Raw genomic sequence first — 23,752 nt, 5'->3', positions numbered from 1 at the left:
TTCCCATCTAGTTATTACTTTCATTCCGTTACATAAAAATGTGTATACTATTCTCTCTTTCTCTTATTTCTACCACTATTCTAACTGTTAGACAGGCCTCAGATAGTCCACCATTATATTAAAAGATCTTTCCTTTCTATCTATCATGTTGTTGTTGTTGTTGTTGTTGTTGTTACTATTATTATTATTATTATTGTCTGCAATTCACTACGGATTTCATACTCACGAGACCATCTGCTAAGAATTAGGCAATGTTTCCTTAAGGAGCAGCTTTCTGATTCCTCACCCCCACCTGTCTTTGCAAACACGGATGAGATTCTAACCAATTCCCCCGTGCTATGGATTACAACAAAGAAAGCATAGAAGCGACCACGCCTGAAGAGGAGGCAAGGTAAACGAGAGGGAATTTTAAACAGACTAAGAATAGGGAGGAAAAAAAAACTCCTCTCCCTTCAATCTTTCTGACTAATTTACGAACACTGGCTAACAAGATGGATGAAATTCATCTCTTAAATAGATGGAATTCTGATTTTTATAATTCAGCTGTTCTTTGTTTTACTGAAACCTGGCTTAATCCACAAATTCATGGGAATAACACCACCTACATCCCAGGATTTCAGACATTTAGATCAGACAGAATAAGGTAAAACAAAGGATGGAGGATTATGTTTATATATCAACAACAGATGGTCTCAGGATATAACTATAATGTATAAGTACTGTGATGAAAACTTAAGAGTCTTTACATATCAACTGCAAGCCATTTTATTCTCCACGTGAGTTCTCATTTCTCCTAATAGCTGTGTATGTTCCTCCACAAGCCTGTGTAAACAAGGCATTACGAACTTTTGTTGATCAAATTATGGAGGCTGAAGCTAAACACCCAGGTTCCCTTCCCATCACTTTAGGAGATTTCAATCAAGCAAATTTAAGGAAAGAGCTCCCAAAATATTTCCAGCATGCCAATTGTTCCACCAGAGGCAAAAATACTTTAAACCACTGCTACACAACAATAAAAGATGCTTATAGGTATTTACCATGAACAGCTGTGGTCACTCTGATCACTCCATGATTCACCTTGTACCTGCCCACAGACAAAGACTTAAAACCATGAAACCAACAGTTATATCAGTGAGGACTTGGTCGGATGAGGCAAAGCTGAAACTAGGCCTGCTTTGATTGCACTGATTGGAATGTTTTTGAAGATGCCTCTACAGACCTAGATGAGCTCACAGATACTGTAACATCATATGTCAGCTTCTGCGAAGACTTATGTGTACCAACAACCTGCAAATATATAGTAACAATAAACCTTGGTTCACAGCTAAACTTAAGCAGCTACATCGTTCCAAAGAGGAAGCCTACAGAAAAGGTGACAGAATGCTATACAACCAGACCAGAAACATATTAACAAGAGAACAGAGCAGCAAAAAGAAGCTACTCTGAAAAGTTAAGGAATCAGTTCTCAACAAATGAACCAGCAAACATGTGGAAAACTCTTAAAAACATCACTGGCTTCAGCAAACCTCCTTCCCAGGCAGAAGGAAATCATCAACTAGCAGATGACCTGAATGTGTTTTACTGCAGGTTTGAAAGGAAACTACAGCCACCTATCTTCTCAAACACACCAACAACAGCCAAGCCTCCTACAACTGGCCCCAATCCATTGGGTTCACAACCTCTGGTGATCACAGAAAAAGAAGTACAAGATCTTTTACACAGACAAAAGCCAGAAAAAGCACCAGGGCCAGACAAGATAGCTCCTTCTTGCTTAAAAGTCTGCGCTGACAAATTGGCCTCCATCTTCACCCGAATCATCAATAGATCACTAGAGATGTGCTATGTTCCTTCCTGCTTCAAACGCTCTACTATCATCCCAGTGCCCTCCATCAAGGAACTGAATGACTACAGACCAGTTGCTCTAGCATCTGTAGTTATGAAAACCTTTGAAAGGCTTGTGCTGTCCCACCTGAAAGCCATCACAGATTTGCTATTAGATCCCATGCAGTTTGCATACTGAGCAAATAGATCGACAGATGATGCTGTTAGTATGGCTCTACACTACATCCTACAACACCTTGAACTCGCAATACCTACGCAAGAGTCCTCTTTGTAGACTTCAGTTCAGCATTCAATACCATCATTCCAGACACTCTTCTAAGTTAATTAAACCAACTAGTAGTATCTGAACACACTTGTAAGTGGATCATAAGCTTCCTAACAGTCAGGAAGCAGCAGGTGAAGCTAGGCAGAATCACATCCAATACCAAGAAGATAGGCTCAAGATCCAGATGGATCTTGACAGACAAGAACACTGGGCCATATCTAACAAAATGAAATTCTATGTAGAGAAAGTAAAGTCCTACACTTAGGCAAGAAAAACCTAAAGTACACATATAGACTGGGTGAAACCAGGCTCAATGGCAGTAACTGTGAGAGGGATCTTGGAGTTTTAGTGGACAACCAGCTAAATATGAGCCAGCAGTGTGCAGCAGCAGCCAAAAAAGCTAATGCAATCCTAAACTATATTAACAGAGGGATACAATCAAGATCAAGGGAAGTACTAATACCACTCTATAAAGCCTTAGTAAGAGCACACCTAGAGTACTGCATCCAGTTTTGTTCACCACATTATAAAAAAGATGTTGAGGCTCTAGAATAAGTACAGAGAAGAGCAACCAGGATGATTAGGGGACTGGAGGCTAAAACATACAATGAATGGTTGCAGGAACTGGGCTTGGCTAGTTTAGTAAAGAGAAGGACCAGGGGAGATATGATAGCAGTCTTCCAATATTTGAGAGGCTGCCACAGAGAGGAAAGGGTCAAGCTATTTTCTAAGGTGCCTGTAGGCCAGACAAGGAGTAATGGATGGAAACTGAACAAGGAGAGATTTAACCTGGAAATAAGGAGAAACTTTCTGACAGTGAGAACGATCAACCAATGGAACACCTTGCCCTCGGAAGTTGTGCGAGTGCAATTACTTGAGACTTTCAAGAAGAGATTGGACTGCCATTTGTCAGAAATGGTGTAGGATCTCCCACTTGGGCGGGGGGATTGCAATAGATGACGTACAAGGTCCCTTCCAACTCTGATTATCTGTTAAATCTTAAACCTGTACAATCAGCACAGCCGCCCCCGGTTGTGTGCTTTCTCCACTTTCTTCTCCCTATATATCAATGACTGCATCTCAAATGAACCATCTGTTAAAATACTGAAGTTTGCTGATGACACAACAGTGATTAGTCTCATTTGAGACAATGACGAATCCGCATGCAGTCAGGAGGTTATACAACTTGCCTTGTGGTGTAACTGGAACAATTGGAACTGAACACACTCAAGATCGTAGAAATGGTGGTAGACTTTAGAAGAAACCCTCCTATACTACCACCTCTTACAATACTAGACAACACCATATCAACAGTAGAGACCTTCAAATTTCTAGGTTCTACTATATCACATGACCTAAAATGAACACCTAACATCAAAAACGTCATCAAAAAAGCACAACAAAGAATGTTCTTTCTGCGCCAACTCAGAAAGCTCAAACTGCCCAAGGAGCTGCTGATACAGTTCTACAGATGAATTATTGAGTCTGTCATCTGCACCTCTATAACTGTCTGGTTTGGTTCTGCAACCCAACAGGACAGACACAGACTTCAGAGGATAATTAGGACTGCAGAAAAAACAATTACTACCAACCTGCCTTTAATCGAGGACCTGCATACTGCATGAGTCAAAAAGAGGGCTGTGAAAGTATTTACAGACCCCCTCACATCCCGGACATAAACTGTTTCAACTCCTTCCCTCAAAACGATGCTATAGAGCACTGCGTACCAGAACAACTAGACACAAGAACAGTTTTTTCCTGAAAGCCATCACACTGCTAAACAAATAATTCCCTTAACCCTGTTGAACTATTACAAAGTCTGCACTACTATTACTGTTTAATCTTGTCATCACTCCTTAACACTCATCCCCTCCCACTTGTGACTGTATGACTGTAACTTTGTTGCTTGTATATTTACAATTTATATTGACTGCTTCCTAGTATGATTGATTGCTTATTGTACCCGATGACTATCATTAAGTGTTGTACCTTATGATTCTTGACTCCTGATGAATGTATCTTTTCTTTTATGTATACTGAGAGTATTTACACCAAGACAAATTCCTTGTGTCCAATCACACTTGCCCAATAAAGTATTCTATTCTATTCTATTCTATTCTATTCTATTCTATTCTATTCTATTCTATTCTATTCTATTCTATTTGTGTTTGTTTTAATGCTTCAATTCTTATTCATTTTTTGGGTTGCCTCCCATACTTCTCTCTTGAATCTTTGTCTCTATTAACCTCTACATCTTTACTTTATATTTCTCCCATCTCTCCCATCTTATACTGCCTATCTCTTCTGTCTCCCCTTTGAAAGTAACATGCTGCTTATCCCAATCCATTTTTAGATCTCTTAAAATACTTTTTCCTTACTTTATTTCATTTTTATCTTTACTGTCTTCTCCTTCTTGTCTTCTTGTTTTATTTTCTGATTTGTCTGTTCTATCTTTTCCTTCATTCTTTCTGTTATCTTCTCCTTTCCTGGACATAGTGATCTTTCTTCATTGTCCCTTGTTGAATGTTTTCTATTTTCCCATCTGTGTCATGCATTAGGTTCTTTATCTTGTAGAGTTCTTTGTCATAATGTCCTTAATGTTTTGAAACATCAACACCATTTCTTCCAAAAATCCACTCTCTTCCCCAGTGAGCATCTCGTCTTGTTTTAGTAAGTCCCACTCTTGCTCAATAATCCAAAAACCATAAATTCATCCCTAATGTGGTTCCTCAAAGAGTATAGTAGTCATCGTTCTTCATATCCCACCATTAATCAGTTCAATTTAAGTAGTCCAGAAAACTCCTAGTGTCTCCTTAAATCCACTTTATAAATTTAGTCACATGTCTTAACATTCAAAGGTGGCTTTAATTAGATCTCTTCCATGGTCTCGCAATTGAGCCTTCAATGGCCATAGAGTAGATAAATATAGAACAATAATTATTGTCAGAAATTTTCCTAGGCTTGTAGGGGTATGTTAGATTTTCCATTCAACAGTAAGTGGAGCCCTCAGCTTATGTTTCAATGCTGCCTCAATTCTAACTGGTATTTAATCCAATTTTAGTTTCGATTTATAGAAGTAAAGTCAGTTATTTAAATAAAAAGTTCCAGCATTTTAAAATGCCTTTCCAAAATAGCACCTACCCAGCTTAGAAGCCAAATTTTCTATATTCTATTTTTTTTTTTTGCTTTTTCCCCCTCAGTTCCTTTCTTTTGCATCTGAGATTTTTATCTGAATAATTGTTTACCACTTTTACAAATAGTTCTAGGAGTCTCTTTCCTGGATTTTTTTTCCTTTTGGTTTAAATTTTAGGTAGCAAAAGAATCATCTGACCTGGTTCCGATCACTGTTCATTTACACCACTCCCACACTGTATTTGTTGTCCGTCCCAGCTTCATGGCAGCCATGATGGCTGCCATTTTCGTCATCAAGTGTAAGAGGGAAGGACTCTGGATCAAGCAGGAGAGTTGTGGCTCCCCTGCAACCTGCAGGGTGCCCTTCTTTCCTTCACCATCCCTACAGGATGGCTTTAGCTCCTTTCGGAGCCCTCCAACCAGGAAAATTTGACACAGGAGAGCAGAGATCTGCTCCTCGCATCCGATCTAGCCACGACGTCAGCTAGAAGTCTTCTAGGCCAATATTTTAACCACTACACCAAACTTGCTATCATTTTCTTATTTCTATCTTATCAAATGTTAAATAAAACAGAATTGTTTTATTTAACATTTGATAAGAAAGAAATTGCTTTGGGAACACAAATCTTATTATCTCCAAATTATCAAAAATAATTATTTATTATAGAAATTTATCTATAAATCTATCCAAATATAAAACAAAAACATAAATTTGAAAAAAAAAAGCTGGACAGTAACTATTGTAACCAGGGAACAGGTGGTTTTTTTTCTTGATTAGAGTATGAGATATGTGAGTGAAAGGTAAAAACAGATAATATGAATAAGTTCCTTTTATAAATTTGAATCAGATTAAATTCTGTTGATTTCATTGTTATTTCCTTGACAATGAAATAGAAAGGTTTGCCTTTGCCTTTTTATGGAAAGCTTTTACATCTTCCCAGACTATTCTTTAGCCACTGCAGGTCTGCCATAACCAATTCTAGTTCTGTTTAGTCTCTGGATTAATAAGATTAACCAGCTGTTGACATGGTACAGAAATGAACAAATTTATTTCATTTATTATCTAGACGGTTTGCTACAGTTTTACAAAGCAGTTGTTAAATTTTTAAATGTTAAAATATTTAAATTAAATGTTAAATGTTAAATTAAAGTTCTAAGTGGAGGAAGGTATTAATTCAGCATTTTAGAACCAATGAATGAAAATTGGTTGCAACCACTCAAGCTCCAAAAATGGAAGAGACATCTGACAATTGTCTCAGAAATGTGAAAGGCAATTATTTTTTTTTAAGTTTTTTATTTTAACAACAAACAAAACAACATAAGACATACAACATAAAACATAAAAACATCATCCTTCTTCATAAATTTACAAACAGTGTATCGGTTGGTTTACCACTTTTTTTTTTTGTGCATCCATTTCCTAAACGCTAATACAATTATATACATAATAACTCATATTATCAATCAATAATTGTATAACCCAATATCATCACTAGGAAATCGTTTATCTATAATTTTATTAACTCATACTTTAACAAGAACTATAATTTACTTAATTTATTTTGCAATAAATCATAAGATCATACCAAATCTATCTTAATAAAGTTTTATAAAAATAATATCAAAAAAGAATTATATCCTAAATCTAAATGTTCTATTATTATGTTTTATTATCTAACCATTGATAAAAAAGATCCCAAACTTCATAAAATTGTTTATCTTCTTGTTCTCTAATTTCAAATGTCAATTTACTCATTTCAGCACAATCCAATATTTTCTTAATAATTTCTTCCTCTGATGGAATTTTCTCACTCTTCCAGTTTTTAGCAAATACAGTCCTAGCACCCGTTAATACATTTACAATCAAATACCTCAAATTTTTATTATATGTATCAGGTAAGATTCCCAATTAAAAAAATCTCTGGTTTCAAGTCTATATGTGTCTTTATCATTTTTTCCAACCATATACGAATTTTAGTCCAATATTTTCTAGCATCCTCACAAGTCCACCACATATGGTAGTATGAGCCAGGTATCTGATGACATTTCCAGCACTTTTCAGATTTGTTCTTGAACATTCTTGCAATTCTTGTCGGGGGGAAATGCCACCTGTAAAACATCTTATACAAGTTTTCTTTATAAGCTGTTGACATTGTCATTTTATAATTTTGAGACCCCAATTTTTCCCATTTCTCCAAATCAATCCCATATCCAAAATTCTTCCCCCAAACAATCATCATTTGTTTAACTTGTTCCTCCTCTAATATAATTTCCAACAGATAACTGTATAATTTTTTAATCACTTTTTCATCAGTACCTGTCAAGATCCTATCTAAATCAGTCAATTTATCATAAAATCCCTCCGTTTTAGAATCTATAAGATACCTTGAATGTATTTGTGCATATGAAAACCAATTCATCTTTATGCCTTGTTCTTCTAGTTTTTGCATTGTTTTAAGTTCACTCTTTTCATCCAATATTTCCCCATATCTAACTGTTTGTTCCTTCTCATATATTATAGGATAAGAAAAGGCTTCAATAGTTGATAACCAGACTGGGATTTTCAAATAACATTTTCTCTTGATTTTCTCCCAATTCAACCATAAAGACTCCTGTATGTAATGCCTTCTAAAGTAGCCCTGCGATTTAGTTCCCTTATACCACAGAAAAGCATGCCATCCCAGTAATAAATCATGTCCTTCTAATGTCAACAATCTGGTCTTTCTTAATGTTATCCATTCTTTAACCCACATTAAATTTGCAGCTTGGTAGTACAACTCCCAGTTCGGAAGGCCAAATCCTCCTCTAATTCTAGCATCTTGTAGAAGTTTTAATTTTATTCTGGCTTTCTTACCTTGCCATATAAACTTCAACACTATTTTATTTAATTCTTCAAAATAATCTTTACCAAGTCTAATTGGTATGGTTTGAAACAAATATAAAATTCTGGGTAAAATATTCATCTTGATTGTTGAAATTCTACCTCTCAATGACAATTGTAAGTTTTCCCATTTCTTCAAATCAGATGCTATCTGTTGTTTAAGTTTAATATAGTTATTCTCTTTCAGTGTAGTACATCTTGACGTCAGATGTATCCCCAAATATTTAACCTTATTCGTAACTTGAATTTTCAGTAAGTCTGCCAGTTCATCTCTTTGTTTTGGTAACATATTCTTTGTCAAGATCTTTGTTTTATCTTTGTTTATTTTCAGACCCGCCATCTCACCATACATCTCAATCTTTTCCAATAGTTTTAAAGCTGTTTCTGGAGGATCTTCCAGAATAAAAACCAAATCATCCGCAAAAGCTTGCAGTTTAAATTCCTCCTTCTTAATTTTCATTCCTTTTATATTTGGATCCTCTCTAATATTTCTATTCAGCACTTCCAAAGTCAATACAAATAACAAAGGTGATAATGGGCATCCTTGTCTTGTGCCTTTTCTTATATTAATAGAGTCTGTAAATACTCCCTCTATCATTACTTTTGCCGTTTGCTTATCATATATGGCTTCTATTGCTTGAATAAATTTTCTAGCAAAGCCCATCTGTTCCAATAACAAAAACATGAATCTCCAGTTCACATTATCAAATGCCTTTGGGGCATCTAAAAATATCAAAGCCATTTGTTTTTCAGGATGCGCCTCATAATATTCCAAAGTATCCAGAATTACCCTCATATTATCCCTAATTTGTCTCTTTGGCAGGAATCCATTCTGATCAGGATGAATAAAGTTATTTAAGTATCTTTTGAGCCATTCTGCCAAGATTGAAGCAAAAATTTTATAGTCTGCATTCAGTAAAGAAATAGGTCTATAGTTCTTAATTTGTAATGGATCGGCCCCTTCTTTTGGAATAAGTGTAATATAAGCTTCTGACCATGTTTTAGGTATTTTCTTTTTTTTTTTATAAACAATTTTATTGTTTTTTTAACAAACAAACAAACAGACAAAACATAAAAACATCAGCTCTCCCGTATTTATATACAAGCAGTGAGTCGGTTGGTTCATCAGTTTTGTGCATTCATTTCGTAGTCACAATTACAATTACCTTATATAATAACTCTTATTATCAATCCAAACTTATATATCCTCATATCATTATTAAAGAAAAAAATATTTGACTATACTTTTATTCAATCATGCCTTATGAGATAGCTATAATTTAAGTAATTTATTCTATAACAAATCATATAGTCGTGCCAGTTCTGTCCTAAATAAAAGAAAAAAAAGAAAAGAAAAACCATTATATAAATATAATATCAAATACCGAAAAAGAAAAAAGAAAAGTGAAATCAACATTATTCCTTATTGTCTAACATTCTAAATATTCTATTTTTGTATTTCATCATTCAGCCATTGATAGAAAAGATCCCAAATTATATAAAATTGTTTATCTTCTTGCTCTCTAATTTCAAAAGTCAATCTACTCATCTCAGCACATTCCAATATTTTCTTTATAACTTCTTCCTGCAATGGAATTTTCTCATTTTCCAATTTTTGCAAATACAATCCTAGCCGCAGTTAATACATTTACAATCAAATATTTCAACTCTTTACTATAAACATCTGGTAAGATTCCCAATAAGAAAAGCTCGGTTTCAAGTCTATATGTTTCTTTGTCTGATTTTTCCAACCACATGCGGATTTTAGTCCAATATTTTCTAGCATCCTCACAAGTCCACCACATATGGTAGTATGAACCAGGTTTCTGATGACATTTCCAACATTTTTCCGATTTGTTCTTGAACATTCTTGCTATCCTTGTGGGGAAAATGCCACCTGTAAAACATCTTATACAAGTTTTCTTTATAGGCTGTAGACATTGTCATTTTATAGTTTTGCAACCATAATTTCTGCCATTTCTCTAAGTCAATCCCATATCCCAAATTCCTCCCCAGGCAATCATAGTTTCTTTAACTTGTTCTTCCTCTAGCTTAATTTCCAGTAAGTAACCATATAATTTTTAATCACCTTTTCATCAATACCCATCAAAATCTTATCTAAATCAGTCTGTTTGTCATTAAAATCCCTCTGTTTTTGGAATCCTCATCATACCTTGAGTGTATTTGCAAATATGAAAACCAATTCATCTGTATACCTTGTTCCTCTAATTTTTGTATCGATTTAGTTACCCTTTTCATCTAGTAATTCCCCATGCATTCTAACTGTTTGTTTCTTTTTATAAATTATAGGAGTAAGAAAAACGCTTCTATCATAATAGATAACCAAACTGGAATTTTCAAATAACATTGTTTTTTGTCTTCTCCCAGTTTAACCACAAAGACTCCGTATATAATGACTTCTAAAATAACCCTGTGTTTTGGTTCACCTTATACCATAAAAAGCATGCCAATTAACAACAAATCATGACCTTCTAGTGTCAACAATCTAGTCTTCCTTTCTTTGCCCACATCAACTTTGCAGCTTGATAGTACAACTCCCAATTAGGCAGGCCAAACCCTCCTCTAGTTCTAGCATCCTGTAAGAGCTTTAGCTTTTTTTATCCTTGCTTTCTTGCCTTGCCATATATACTTCAAGACAATTTTATTTAAGTCCTCAAAATAATCTTTTCCAGCCTAATTGGTATTGTTTGAAACAAAATAAAATTCTGGGTAGAATATTCATCTTAATTGTTGAAATCCTCCTAATGACAATTGCTAGGTTTTCCCATTTCTTACAGGTCTTGGGCTATCTGTTGTTTAAGTTTAATGTAATTGTTCCTCTTTTGTAACACTACATCTTGGCGTCAAATATATCCCCAAATACTTAACCTTGTTTGTAACTTGGATTTTTAACAATTCTGCCAATTCTTCTCTTTGTCTTAGTAACATATTCTTTGACAAGATCTTTGTTTTTATCTTTTTATTTATTTTCAGACCGGCCACCTCCCCCCATATGCCTCTATCTTTTCCAACAGCTTCAAGGCTGTTTCTATAGGATCTTCAAGATAAAGACTAGGTCATCTGCAAAAGCTTGTAGTTTAAATTCTTCCTTTTAAATTTTTCATTCCTTTTATAGTTTATCTTCTCTGATATTTCTGTTCAACACTTCCAAAAGTCAATACAAATAGCAAGGGAAAGAGGACAACCTTGTCTTGTGCCTTTTCTTATATTAATAGGATCTGTAAATTCTCCCTCCATCATTACCTGTAGCTGTTTGTTCATTGTAAATTGCTTCTATTGCCTGGATAAATCTTCTAGCCAAAACCCATCTGTTCCAGTAAAAGTAACATAAATCTCCAATTCACATTATCGGAGTGCCTTTTGGGCGTCTAAAAATATCAAAGCCATTTGCTTTTTTTTTTTTTCAGGATAAGCCTCATAATATTCAAAGTATCCAGAATTACTCTCATGTTGTCTCTAATTTTACGCTTTGGCAAGAACCCATGACTGGTCTGGATGGATAAAAATATTCAAATATTTTTAAGTCTTTCTGCTAGTATTGAAGCAAAGATTTTATAATCTGCATTTAATAAAGAGATCGGTCTGTAATTCTTAATTTGAAGTGGATCCGCCTCCTCTTTTGGAATAAGTGTAATATAGGCCTCTGACCATGTTTTAGGTATCCTCTTTTTGACAGAGATTCATTCATAACTTCTAACAATGGAATACACAGTGATTCTTGAAAAGTTTTATAAAATTCTACAGGAAACCCGTCTGGACCTGAAAGTGCTTTTCCGTTATTTTGTTTCTTAAAGTGCTTGACTTAATTCCATCATTGTTATATTACTTTCAACATTTCTTCAATCTCTTTAGGTATCTTAGGTAAATTTGCATTCTGCAGGTACTGTTTAACTTTCTCCTCATCAATATCTTCTTTCTTATATAAATGTTTATAAAAATCATGAATAATTCTTTTTCTCTTTGCTGCCATGACAAATTTGACCTTAGGTCATCTATTAACTGCAATATTTTCCTCGACTCTTTCTCCTTTCTCAACTTATATGCTAGCCATCTACCTGGCTTATTTGCATCTTCAAAATAATTCTGTTTAGCATTCCTAATTTTCTGTGCCAGCTCTTCTTTCTCTATTAAGTCCATTTTATGTTTAGTTATATCCAGTTTCAGTTTAACGTCTTTTTTTCTGTGGCGTTTTCTGCAGTTCTTTTTCAAGTCTTTTATAGTCATCCTCCAAGGCTTTGAAAGCTTGCCTTTCCTAGTATTCTTTTTCTTGTATAGTCTATTATCAAGCCTCTGGCATAAGCCTTCATTGTATCCCAAACATTCTGAATTGAAGTGTCTTCTTTTCTATTTTCTTTAAAAAAAAAAGGCCAATTCTTTCTCCATCCATTATGTATAAATTCTTTCTCCTTTAAAATAGTATTATTTACGTCCACCTTGATCTTTTTTTTTTGTCCTTCATTTAATTCATCAATGGGTTATGGATCAGCCAAGTAGTTGTTTCAATATTTACTTCTTGAGCTTAGATATTAAGTCTGTTGAGATCCAGATCATATCAAGTCTGGACCATAATAAATGTCTGTTTGAATAGAAAGTATATTGCTTAAGTTTAACATTTCTTTCTCTCTCATATGTCTTTTAAAGTTAATTCGTCTATCATTTAAAAAAAGATTTAGGAAGAATTTTTCTATTATACTTTGCTGTTGTTGCAATATAATCAAGTTTATTGTCCACGATTCATTGAAATCTCCCATCATAATTATATTAACATAGTCCAGTCCAGCCATTTTAATATGTAATTTTTATAAAATTCTTCCTGTTTATCGTTCGGGCATAAATTGCAGTCAAAAGTATCTTTCTATTGTTTGTCCATTATTTCCACCATTAATATTCTCCCATCTTCATCAGCATAAATCAGTTTTGCTGGGTAGCCTCTTTGATATATAAAACCACTCCTCTTTTCTTACATTGAGTCAAAAAGTAAACAATTTCCTAATTTTGGTTACTAACAGTTGTTCATGTTGCTTTTTAATATGTACTTCTTGTAAGCAAATTATATCAAACTTTAATTTCCTAATTTATGGAAAATCTTCTTCTCTTAGCTGAATTCAGTCCATTTATATTTATTGTAATCAGTTTTTTCTCTTCCATGGTTATATTTTATATTTAGATTTAACACTCTCGTGGATCTTAATTCACGCTGATCTTTGATATCCTACCACTGTCCCCCTACTGCGCCTTCTTCTTTTCCAATCTCCATTTGTTCCTCTTGAGGTTCAATTAATGAGACCTCCTTTTCTGCCTCTTCTTCTCTCCTCCAAAAATTCTGCGTGGAACAGTTCTGCTTTCTCATTTGAATCAGTTCTATGTCTCTGTTCTTGCCATGTAAACATCAATCCTTCTGGCATCCAGCCATCTGTAAGTCACCTCCTTTTTCAATAACATTTTGGTCAGAATCGATATTCTCTTCTCATCTCTCACTCTTCTAGGTATTTGTTTTAAGACCAAAATTTCTTTGCCTTTATATTTCAACGTCTTCTCTCTTGCCGCTTGCAATTTGTGTCTTCATAGATTTTTTAGTAAATCTAATATGAACTTCTCTGGGCAGATTATTTCTCATCGCGTATCTTGTAAAAACTCGATATATCTCATCTATTCCATCCATCATCTTCTCTTCTCTGTTATTTCAAGGCATCCATAAGATTCTATCATTATCGCAGCCAAATCTTGCCCTTTTTCTTCTTCTATATTTTTGAAATCTAAGATAAAATTCTGACCTCTCCATCTCCCACTTCAGCATCCCACTTTTTTCTTGTTCAATCACTGTTAATCTGTTATCAATATTTCCAGTCTTCTCTCTCTCTTCGTTTTTTACCCCCTTCTTCAACTTTTTGAAGTCTCTCTTCATACTTTGCCATCATCTGTTGGATATTTTCCACTTTTTCCTCCATCCTCCCTGTTCTTTGTTCAATGGTATCTGTTTTTATCTTAAGATCTTGAATTCCTTGCATAATCATCTGTGGAAGTTACTTTTCTTGTTCTTTCTTTATCTTGCTTTAACATTGCCTGAATTGAACGCGTTGTCCAGATGGTGGGAGGCGAGGTGGACACAGAGGCACCGAAGGTATAAGTTTCCTACTCATTTTAGATGGTTCCAGATCTTCAAATTCTTTCAAATTTTAATCCAATTAAAAAAAAGAGTGGCCAATTATAATCCAAAATAAAAAAGCCAATAATAAAAACCCAATAATAAAAGGAAAAAGAAGAAAAAAAGAGAGAAGAGGAACAGAAAAAATAAATAAAAGAAATTCTTCAAGTTCTTCCTGAAGCCTTAATCCAATTGTGAGAGTAATCCACAAAAATAATAATAATAATAATAATAATAATAATAATAATAAACCCAGTAAAAATAATAATAAACAAGACTAAAGCCAAAAAGAAGAAAAAGAAAAAGGAACAAAGGAATAAATTTCTTCAAATTCCACCTTAATCCAGCCAGGAAAATCTCAGTTGAGAAAAGAAAAAGAGATAGTCCACTGGTATATATTAAAAAGAAAAGCAAAAGTCCCAATGGAAGAAAAAAAAAATGCAAAATAAAATAAAAATGAAAAATTCAAAGGCTTCCCTTGCAAATAAATAAAAGTTAAAAATAAAAACCTTACTAGAATAAAAATATAGAGGCTAATGCTGGTGGAGGGTTGGCAGAACTAAAAAAGATTAGAAAAGAAAGTAGAAAACAATACACTGCACTCTGCCTTCCCAGTGGTCAAGGCTCTAATTATGACTCCTTCTCTTTCCCACAAGCTTCAAAGCTAAACCATAAATATTTAATTATAGACAAAAATCCAGAAAGGCACCTGTAATAATATTCTACAGGGCTCTTCCCTCTATCTTATCAGGAAATGTCCTTGAGAAGGTCTTTCACATCTCTCTCCAGTTCAAGTAAAATATTTCCAAGCCTCTAGTTAGCAGTGTTACAAAGTTTCTTTAGTTCTCCACTTTCCCCCTCCTCTCGGGACAGCATAATTAAAATAAAAAAAAAGCCTACAGGAAATATATACATATATATAAAACAAAAAGGAGAAAAAAGAAAAAATAACCAAAGGAGCCTCTAGCCTTAAAAAAAATTAGAATATAAAAAATCCAAAGGAGAATAAAATATATATATATAAAAAGGAACAGTCCAGTTATCCAGTAAATAACAATAAAGTCCGGTAGCAAAGAAAAAAAAAAAAGCCTCGCTTTGACGTCTCCTTGGAAAAAAATGCCGCTTAATCAGTTTTGTCAAAAAAAATCACACAGGTTTCTTCTAATAATCAGAGTGACCTTTCAAACCTCAAAGAATTAGAAAAAAAAAGTTTCTCACCCAACCGACAGACTTTCATTCAGACCCGTTCTTTCTGAGCTGCCCGACTTCAGCAGCATGGGGGCTGCCTCTCCGCTGCCAGCAAAAAGAGCTTCTCCCGGGTCATCCAGGGACTTTGCGGTGTCCCCGGAGTCCACAGGGTACGCTTTTCACGATAGCCGTCCCTACGGGACAGTTTAGGTCCGTTTGGACCGGCCGGAAACGAAGATATCGGCTGCAATCGAAGAGCTCGATTGCAAGCCGTATCGTCACGGCACCAGCTCCTCCCTTCTTCCATGTTTTAGGTATTTTCTTATTTAACATGACTTCATTCATGACTTCTAATAGTGGAGTGCTCAACGATTCTTGTAATGTTTTATAAAATTCTGCCGGGAACCCATCTGGGCCTGGTGCTTTTCCGTTATTCTGCCTATTGAATGCTTCAGTTAATTCCATCATTGTTATAGTACTTTCTAACATTTTTTTCAGTCTCTTCAGATATCTTAGGTAGGTTAGCATTTTGTAGATAAAGTTTAATTCTTTCCTCATCAAAATCCTCCTTTTTATATAATTGTCCATAAAAATCTCAAATAATTATCTTTTTCTCCTTATTACCATAACACATTTGGCCTTGATCATCTATCAACTGTAATATTTTCCTAGATTCTTTCTCCTTTCTCAATTTGTATGCTAGCCATCTACCTGGTTTGTTTGTATCTTCAAAATAGTTCTGTTTAACACTTCTAATTTTTGTGCCAGTTCTTCTTTCTCTGCCTGGCCCATCTTATGTTTAATTATATCCATTTTGAATTTAATATCTTTTTTCTGTGGCATATTCTGCAGTTCTTTTTCCAATCTTTTATAATCATCCTCTAAAGCTTTAATAATTTGCCTCTTCCTAATATTCTTTTTCTCTGAATAGTCCATTATTAATCCTCTCGCATATGCCTTCATTGTATCCCAAACATTCTGCATTGAAGTATCTTCTTTTTTATTTTCACTGAAAAAGAAAAGCCAATTCTTCTGCCCATCCATTGTGTAAAATCTTTTTCCTTTAAAATAGTATTGTTTAATGTCCATCTAGATCTTCTTTTTTGTCCTTTCCATTTAATTGTCATTGGGTTATAGTCTGCCCATATACCCGTTTCAATATTTATTTCTTGAATATTAGATATTAATTCTGATGAAGTCCAAATCATATCTATTCTGGACCATGATAAATGTCTATTTGAATAAAAAGTATATTGTTGGGTTTTACCATTTCTTTCTCTCCATATATCTTTTAAATTTAACTCATCTATCATTTGAAAAAGGATTTAGGGAGAGTCTTTCTATTTTGTTTTGATGCTGTCACTGTATAGTCCAGTTTATTATCCACAATTCCATTGAAATCTCCCATCATAACTATATTGATATAGTCCAGTCAATTGTTTTCTATATGTAACTTTTTATAAAATTCTTCTTGCTTATCGTTCGGAGCATAATTTGCAACCAGGAGTGTTTTTGTATTGTTATCTGCTATTTCAACCATTAATACTCTTCCATCTTCATCAGTATAAATCAATTTGCTGCAATAGTTTCTTTAATGTACAGACCACTCCTCTTTTCTTACAGTTAGTCAAGGAGGTAAAAATTTTCCCCAGTTTTGGTCGTACTACCAATAATCGTTGATGTTGTTTTTTAATATGTACTTCTTGTAGGCAAATTATATCAAATTTTAACTTCTCTAATTTATGAAAGATTTTTCTTCTTTTAATAGCTGAGTTCAATCCATTTATATTCATAGAAATCAATTTTTTTTCCTCCATGGTTATGTTTTGTATTTAGGTCTAACAGTTCTCGTAGATCTTACTTCACGTTGTTCTTTGTCCACCTACCGCACCTTCTTCTTTTCCCATTCCCATTTGGTCTTCTTGGGGTTCAGTTGAGATAGTCTCTTTTTCTGTCTCTATTTCTCTTCTTCCAAAAAATTCATTGTAGAATGTTTCTGCTTTCTCAATTGAGTCGATTCTGTGTCTCTGTTCTTGCCATATGAACATTAATCCTTCTGGAATCAACCATCTATAATTCACCTCTTTTTCCAATAACTTTTTGGTCAAAAATCGATATTCTCTTCTCATCTCTCTCACTCTTCTGGGCACTTGTTTTAGAACTACGATCTCTTTGTCTTTGTATTTCAACGCCTTATCTCTTGCCACTTGTAGTATTTGTGTTTTAATAGTCTTTTTAGTAAATCTGACATGGACCTCTCTTGGTAGCTTGTTCCTCATCGCATATCTTGTGAAGACACGGTATATCTCATCTACTCCATCCATCATCTTTTCCTCTGTTATCTCCAAAGCTCCAGCCAACATTTCTATCATTACAGCCACCAAATCTTGTCCTTTTTCTTCCTCTATATTTTGAAATCTGAGGTAAAATTCTGACCTATCCATCTCCCACTTCAACATCCCAGTTATATCTTGTTCAACCATTGTTAATTTGCTAACAATATTTCCAATTGTCTCATCTCTTTGTTTGTCTTTCTCTTCAATTTTTTGGAGTCTCTCCTCATGTTTCACCATCATTTGTTGAAAATTTTGAATTTTATCGTCAGTCTTCGCAATACTCGTTTTGAGTTCTTGTATTCCTTGTATAATTGTCGCTAGGTCCATTTGTACTTTATCTTGCTTCGCCATTATTGATAGTCGTCCTCCAGTTGATGGAGAAACAGGAGCAGAAGTTGAACTGCCAGGAGGTAAAGTTTTCTTACTCATTTGAGTAACTCAGAATCTTTAGGCTCCTTTAATCCAATTAATAAGGTAGCCAATTATAATCCAATTGGGAAGAAGAAGAAAAAAAAGCCAATTAAAAATAAAAAGTCCAGAATTAAAAAGAGAAGGGGAAGAAGAAGATTAAAAAGAAAAAGGAGGAAATTCTTCAGGTTCTTCTAAACCTTAATCCTATTGTGGGATAGTCACTTATAATTCAAAAATAAAAATTGAGAATAATAAAAAAAGAAAAAGAGTAAAACCCAATAATATTAAAAAGAAATGATAGAAAAAGAAGAAGAAGAAAAAAAAGAATTCTTCAGGTTCTTCACACCTTAATCCAATTATGAGGTCTCAGAAAATAAAAATAAAAAAATAACCATAGAAGTAAATAAAAGATGAAAATAGAAAAGGCAAAAATCCCAATAAGAAAAAAGAAAAGTATTCTGAGGCTTTCCCTTTAAGGGGAAAAATAAAAATAAAGTCAAACAAGAAGAAAAAATCGATATACAAATATTACAAAATACTGTGGGATTGAAGAGGAGGGATGGAACAGCTAAAAGAAAGTAAAAAAGAGAGCACACTGCATCTTATTTAGTTATCCAAGGCTCTTATTATGGCTTCTCCACAAATTCCAAAGCCAAGCTTCAAGTATTCAATTAATAATAGAAGTTCCAAAGAACACCTGTTAAAACATTCTCCAGTGCTCTTCCCTCTATCTTATCAAGTTCCAGTGTCCTTGAAAAAGGATTTTTTCACAGTCCTCTAAACTTCCAATAAAGTATTTTCAAGCCTCTAGTTGGCAGTGTTACAAAGTTTCTTTAATCCACTCCCCCGTCTTTCCCAAAAAAAGCCTAATAAAAAAAGGAAATATATATGTATATATATATTTAAGAAAAAAAATTACTAAAGGGAGCCTCTATTCTTAAAAAAAAAAAACTATTAACAGTCAAAAGGGAGAAAAAAAAGGAAAGAAAATTAGATAAATATAAGAGAAAAAAACCAATCTAGTCACAGTTACTAGATCGCAATAGAAGTTCAGCGAAAAGAAAAGTAAAAGTAAAAAGCCTAGCTTCAGTTTGACATTCTCTTTAAAAAATCGCCGCTAGGTCAGTTTTATCAGTTTTTGTCCAAAGTCTTACAGGATTCTTCTCATTTTAGAGTGTCCTTAAGTCCCGAATTAAAAAAAAAGAAAATTCTCACCAGCCGATACACTTTCTCTTTCTGTCTCTTCCTTCCGGAGCTGTCACAGCTTCAGCAGCTTAAAGGCTGCCTCTCCGCCGATGGTAAAAGGGCTTCTTCTGGATCAACCAGGGACTTTGCGATGTCCCTGGGATCAGCAGAACGCACCCCTTACTATCACTGTCTCTACGGGACGGTTTAGGTCCATTAGGACCGACCAGGGGCAAAGATATCAGCTGCAATCTCAGAGCCCTGAGATTGCAGCTGTATCACAGTGACGTGGCTCCGCCTTCTCGAAATGTGAAAGGCAATTATTAATATTTTTATTATTGATAGATACCAATAAGAAACTCAAGTAATTGCAAGCCTGTTTGCTGTTTTTTGTAAAATAGTGTAAAGTAGTTTATTGTAGCTAGTGCTGCAGGTTTTGATTATGGTTATGGTTCTGACAGTTGGAGCAATGATACTACAATGCCAGGACTGCAGGGGTGACAGGAGTGATACCTGGTAGCAGCTCCAATTAGCTGTTTTTAAACTTTAATCATATAGAGATGGAAAATAAGCAAAAAAGACATAGTAAGGAAAATTTGGTGAAAATGAGAACAATTCATAAAGAGAAAAGAAGACTCAATGAAAAAAAAATGTGATGGTGGTGGAGACAGAGTGATAGTAAAAAAGTGAGAAAAGGAGTAAATAAGAGAAAAACTGAATGAGAAAGAGCACAGGAGTGAGAGGATGATAAAAGCAAGGAAGGCCAAGCAAAGGAGAAATAATGATTGATGGATTGACGGTGATAATCTAGAGTTCTGTAAAATACAGGTAGTCCTCAATTTATGACTACAATTGAATCCAAAATTTCTGTTATTAAGTGAGATATTTGTTAAGTGAGTTTTGCCCATTTTGCAACCTTTCTTGCCATGGTTGTTAAATGAGTCCCTGCAGCTGATAAATCAATAACTGGGTTGTTAGGTTAATCTGGCTTCCCCATTGTCAGAAGGTTGCAAAGGGCAATCACATGACTTTGAGACACAGCAATGATTATAAATATGAACTAGTTGCCAAGCATCTGAATTTTGATCACTTGGTCATGAGGATGGTGGAAAGGTTGTTTACTGAAAACCAGTCACGTCACATTTTTCAGTGCCCTTGTAACAGTCACTAAATGAACTGTTGTAAGTCAAGGACTACCTGTAGTTGGGGTCTTGGTGATATAGAAAATAACCTCTCCTTCTTTACCACAGAACAATCCATCCCTCTCAGATACAAGGTTCTGACAGATATCCCAACTCATGGGATTTCTGCCAAAATTTGCCTCTGTTAGAGTTTGTAGCAATCCAACCAGCACACAAGTAAATAATTCAGCAGGATTCATTTATAGAAGAAACTTGTTTATATACAACAATATAAAACATGATGCATGTATACAATACCCATTCAATTCTTGCAACGTGGTAGCAGGTACAAGGACAAGAAGCAGAAGCAATCAGCACCAGTAGAACTGAAGCACAGAAACACAGAAGCTATATAAGCACAGAAGCAATATATTACAGAGTCACTTACCCTAAGCCACACTCAGTCTTCAAGCCGTGTGGCATGGCTCACAACAGGTGTTGTTTCTTAGTCACCAAACAGTTCCCATTGGCTGACTTGTAACCAGGCTATTCCAATTCATGAACTCTTATACACTGACAGCCTCCTTCCTAATCCATGTTAAGGATAGTAAGTGGTGATTTTCCCCCACTAGCAGGAAATCCACCTTAAGATCCTATATTAAAACTGGAAGAATAGCATCAGCTTGACTGTCAGAATTATACTAGCATTCTTTTGTGCTACAAGTCAAGGAAAATCTCATTAATGTTATCAGAATATAAATGAACCTTAGCAATTAAGGAAAAAGAAACATCAGAATACTATAGAAGCTGGGAATTCTGGTATGACTGAATAGAACAAAAATAGAAAATATATTAGTAAATACTGTAAAATGTAAAAGAGGTAGTAATTATATATTCGTAATAAGATGTATTTGTAAATATGTCACCAATATTGATAACAAATAAGGAACCATAGACTGTCGACAATAGAATTGCTAATTTTTTAATCATTTTTTTCTTTTTTTTCTATGTGTTGTGTTTGTGTTTGTTTGACATTTTAGTTGTATAATCAATAAAGTTTGTTTTTTTTAAAAAAGAATGAATTCTATCCCAAATAATTTGTATAGACTAGGTTGGGAAATTGAATAGCTATCTTTCTACTCTAAAATTTTTGTATTTTTATAGAGACCTTTTATAAACACTTCAAGATTTTCATGGTAATGTATATTTGGTGACCTCTCCCTTGTCCTTTTTGTATTGCACACAATATTTTATTTTCATTTATGCAGCCCTGAAATTGTAAAGAGTGAGCCATATGGTGAGAAGGCTGATGTCTGGGCTTCAGGATGTGTTTTATATCAGATGGCAACACTCAACCCTCCATTTTATAGCGCCAACATGCTCTCCTTAGCAACTAAAGTATGCAGGTTTGCTGAATGAGATTATACCATTTACCTTTGCCTATTTGTTTCATTTAATTGTCTTTTAAATCCTATATTTATTACACCATACTAAAAATGTTCTGCAGGCAGCAATCCTGCATTTCATAAGGATTTTATAGAAGGTTTAGAGAAACAGCTTTGATAATTGTTCTGACATAAATAAACTGATATATATATATGTTTTCTGAGGTTCTCGCGGGTATTTGTATGTGGATCTTTGGTTGTTCGGGTTTTCTCCCGCGTAAGATTCAAAGTACGCGGGAGAAAACCCGAACAACCAAAGATCCATATATACCCGCGAAAACCTCAAATACCTGCGAAAACCTCAGAAAACACACACACACACACACACACACGCACACACATATATATATATATAATTCTCCAGATGTCCTGAATACTGAATTAAAAGCTTTGATGATTTTGGGCCTAAGAGGCTTTTTTATTTTTTTATTTTAGAAATCAATCTTCTTAACTTTTCCTGTCTTCTTTATTAATGAGGCCCTTAGTGTTCTCTGAGCTTGGTGCAGTAGTTGTATTCAGCCGGTTTGCACCGGATTGGGCAAACCAGTAGCAAGGATTTGGCATGGGTCGCCGAACTGGTAGCGACTTTTGGCTGGCCACGCCCCCAGCCCAGTCGCCTGATCACCTGGTCGCTGCTCACTCGCCCCTTCCAGCTGCTCACTGACCTTTTCCGGTTGCTCCATGCTGACCCCGCCCTATATATGTTGCCTTCACCACGTGTCTCAGCTAATTGCCTCACCAGTTGCCTTGTTGATGCCCAGTCACCTCAGTTCACCAAAGGTAAGCAATGCATGCTGCCTGCTGACCCTTTGCCTTGGGTCGGGGGCTGGGGGCCCAGAGACGCTCTATTCCCTGAGGCCCTGGAGCTGCTGGCTGTCTCGGCTGGGTCGGGTACACGTGATTCCTCGGCTCCAGACTTGCCCCGGAGCCGCTGCCTGCTCGCCACCCACACTCCCTTAAGCGCAATGCATCACCCATTTTCCCCTCCTTCAGAGGCCCTGGTCTGGCCCTTAAACTCGCTTCCTCCCCTTTGACTGCCTCTTTCATCATCCATGGCCATGACCTTACCTTCCTCCTGTGGCTGGTTGCCAGGGAAGGCAAGCCAGGGCTGAGAGCCACTGGCCTCCTCAGCAGACCGCATCTCACCTTCCCTTTTTGCAAGATGCCTGTAGCTGCTGTACCTCTTTTTATCGTTGTGAGAAGCCTCCCAGCTGATACCTCTTTGCCAGCCGGAATCAAGCCAGCTGGCTGGAAGCTTTTTGCATTGAAAACTACCGGCCTCCACTTTTTGAACACACCAAAAAGAGCTTCAGTCCCACAGCCATCGCTGCCTTGTTCTTTGCACTAGCCATGCACGTGCACCCATTGCCTGCTACACCGGAGGGACTTGCCTGGGCAAATACCTCCACTTTGGTGCAGAAGGCAATGGGTGCACCCCGGTGCAAAGAACAGGGCGGCAAGTCCAAGCTGCTGCTGCTTTGCCAACTGGAACTGAGCCGGTAGCCCACATGCCATCTCCTAGCAGAAAGTCTTGGGATCTCACATGTACACACGTGAGGGGACTTTCTGCAAGGAGAAGGCATGTGGACGAGTCCCTCTGGTGCCCCTCAAGCTCTGTGTATGCCCAAGAAGGAGGAGAAGACATGAATGAACTTTTCTGCCTCCCTTCCCTTCGCTCTGCTGCTGCTAGGAAGGCAGCCGGCCCAGCCTGTCCCTTTAAGGTACTTCGATGCAGAGGGAGGGACCAAAAAGAGACAGGTAGAGCACAGGAGCTTCCTTC

General features: G+C 35.6%; 1 protein-coding gene across 2 annotated transcripts in view; it reads left to right on the top strand.

Moving 5' to 3' along the window:
- The window catches only part of NEK10 (NIMA related kinase 10), a 221,231-nt gene that overhangs the window by 105,712 nt on the left and 91,767 nt on the right, over positions 1-23,752 (top strand). For both annotated transcript variants that reach the window (XM_026708233.2, XM_087916775.1), the window contains exon 24: positions 21,796-21,925. In XM_026708233.2, the coding sequence (XP_026564018.1) occupies positions 21,796-21,925 (130 nt within the window). The remainder of the gene's footprint in view (positions 1-21,795; positions 21,926-23,752) is intronic.

Source organism: Pseudonaja textilis, chromosome Z (assembly GCF_049901715.1).
Source record: "Pseudonaja textilis isolate UNSWEBS1 chromosome Z, rPseTex1.2, whole genome shotgun sequence".
Taxonomy (NCBI): domain Eukaryota; kingdom Metazoa; phylum Chordata; class Lepidosauria; order Squamata; family Elapidae; genus Pseudonaja; species Pseudonaja textilis.
Note: the sequence above shows the minus strand (reverse complement) of the source record. Positions and strands in the feature narration are given on the sequence as shown.